Below are 833 nucleotides of genomic sequence, written 5' to 3'. Positions count from 1 at the left end.
GGGGTGGTTTTGTTTTGTGAGGGGGCTGAATGAGAGGCGAGATTATATATCATAGCTACCAAAATATAAGATGGCCAGTTTATGAGTATATAGCTATTAGTTAAACTTATATTTATTGGGTTTCAATGTCAGATACTTTGATCTATATTGGACATCAACATACATATCCATGATACTGGCATATATAATAGGCAAAATCCAGACGGTCTCTTATTTAGTGTTGGACATATATCTCTTCTTCTTATCTTTCTGTTATGATCTAGTTTGATCAAGAGGATGTTGGTGCAATCCTTTTCGTTTTAAGTGATTTTCTCTGGTTCAATTCTGCATTCAGGAGCTGATCTTTCTGATGCTGATCTCAGAGGTGTGGACTTCTCATTGGCAAATGTAACAAAGGTGATTTTTACTTTTCAGTCCCTTTTAACATCTATTATTCCTTACAACAGTTAGCTTATGATTTGTCTTATCTGGACCCTTGGGTTCTTTGTTCTACAAAATATGGTATGATGAATGCCCTAGCTTTCCATATGTCTAAAAATAGTGTCTGGGTATTCAGAGTATCGTTCCTAGATAGTAGATACTCTAGTATAAACTTGAACTAGAAAAGAAATAGAGGGACCTACAATAATTAACAACTTTAATTGAAAATATTTTGGGCTTATATGCAATGCAACTAAGTTTTTTTTTTTTTCCTGACTATATGGAATCAGTTTGCTTATACTGCTCGTAGTTCATAACTATTGTTTTGAGTCTTTTGACATGTCAGATGGGTTATATATTCTTGTATAATACTGAGACTAGTATAATCCTTGTGATTCATTTTTCCTTTTTTT

At 33.3% G+C, this 833-nt stretch overlaps 1 protein-coding gene across 3 annotated transcripts in view; it reads left to right on the top strand.

The window, feature by feature from the left end:
- Positions 1-833, top strand: part of LOC122063025 (thylakoid lumenal 15 kDa protein 1, chloroplastic) — a 5,331-nt gene that overhangs the window by 2,159 nt on the left and 2,339 nt on the right. For all 3 annotated transcript variants that reach the window (XM_042626679.1, XM_042626680.1, XM_042626678.1), the window contains exon 5: positions 335-396. In XM_042626679.1, the coding sequence (XP_042482613.1) occupies positions 335-396 (62 nt within the window). The remainder of the gene's footprint in view (positions 1-334; positions 397-833) is intronic.

This window comes from Macadamia integrifolia, unplaced genomic scaffold (assembly GCF_013358625.1).
Source record: "Macadamia integrifolia cultivar HAES 741 unplaced genomic scaffold, SCU_Mint_v3 scaffold1183, whole genome shotgun sequence".
Lineage (NCBI taxonomy): Eukaryota > Viridiplantae > Streptophyta > Magnoliopsida > Proteales > Proteaceae > Macadamia > Macadamia integrifolia.
Note: the sequence above shows the minus strand (reverse complement) of the source record. Positions and strands in the feature narration are given on the sequence as shown.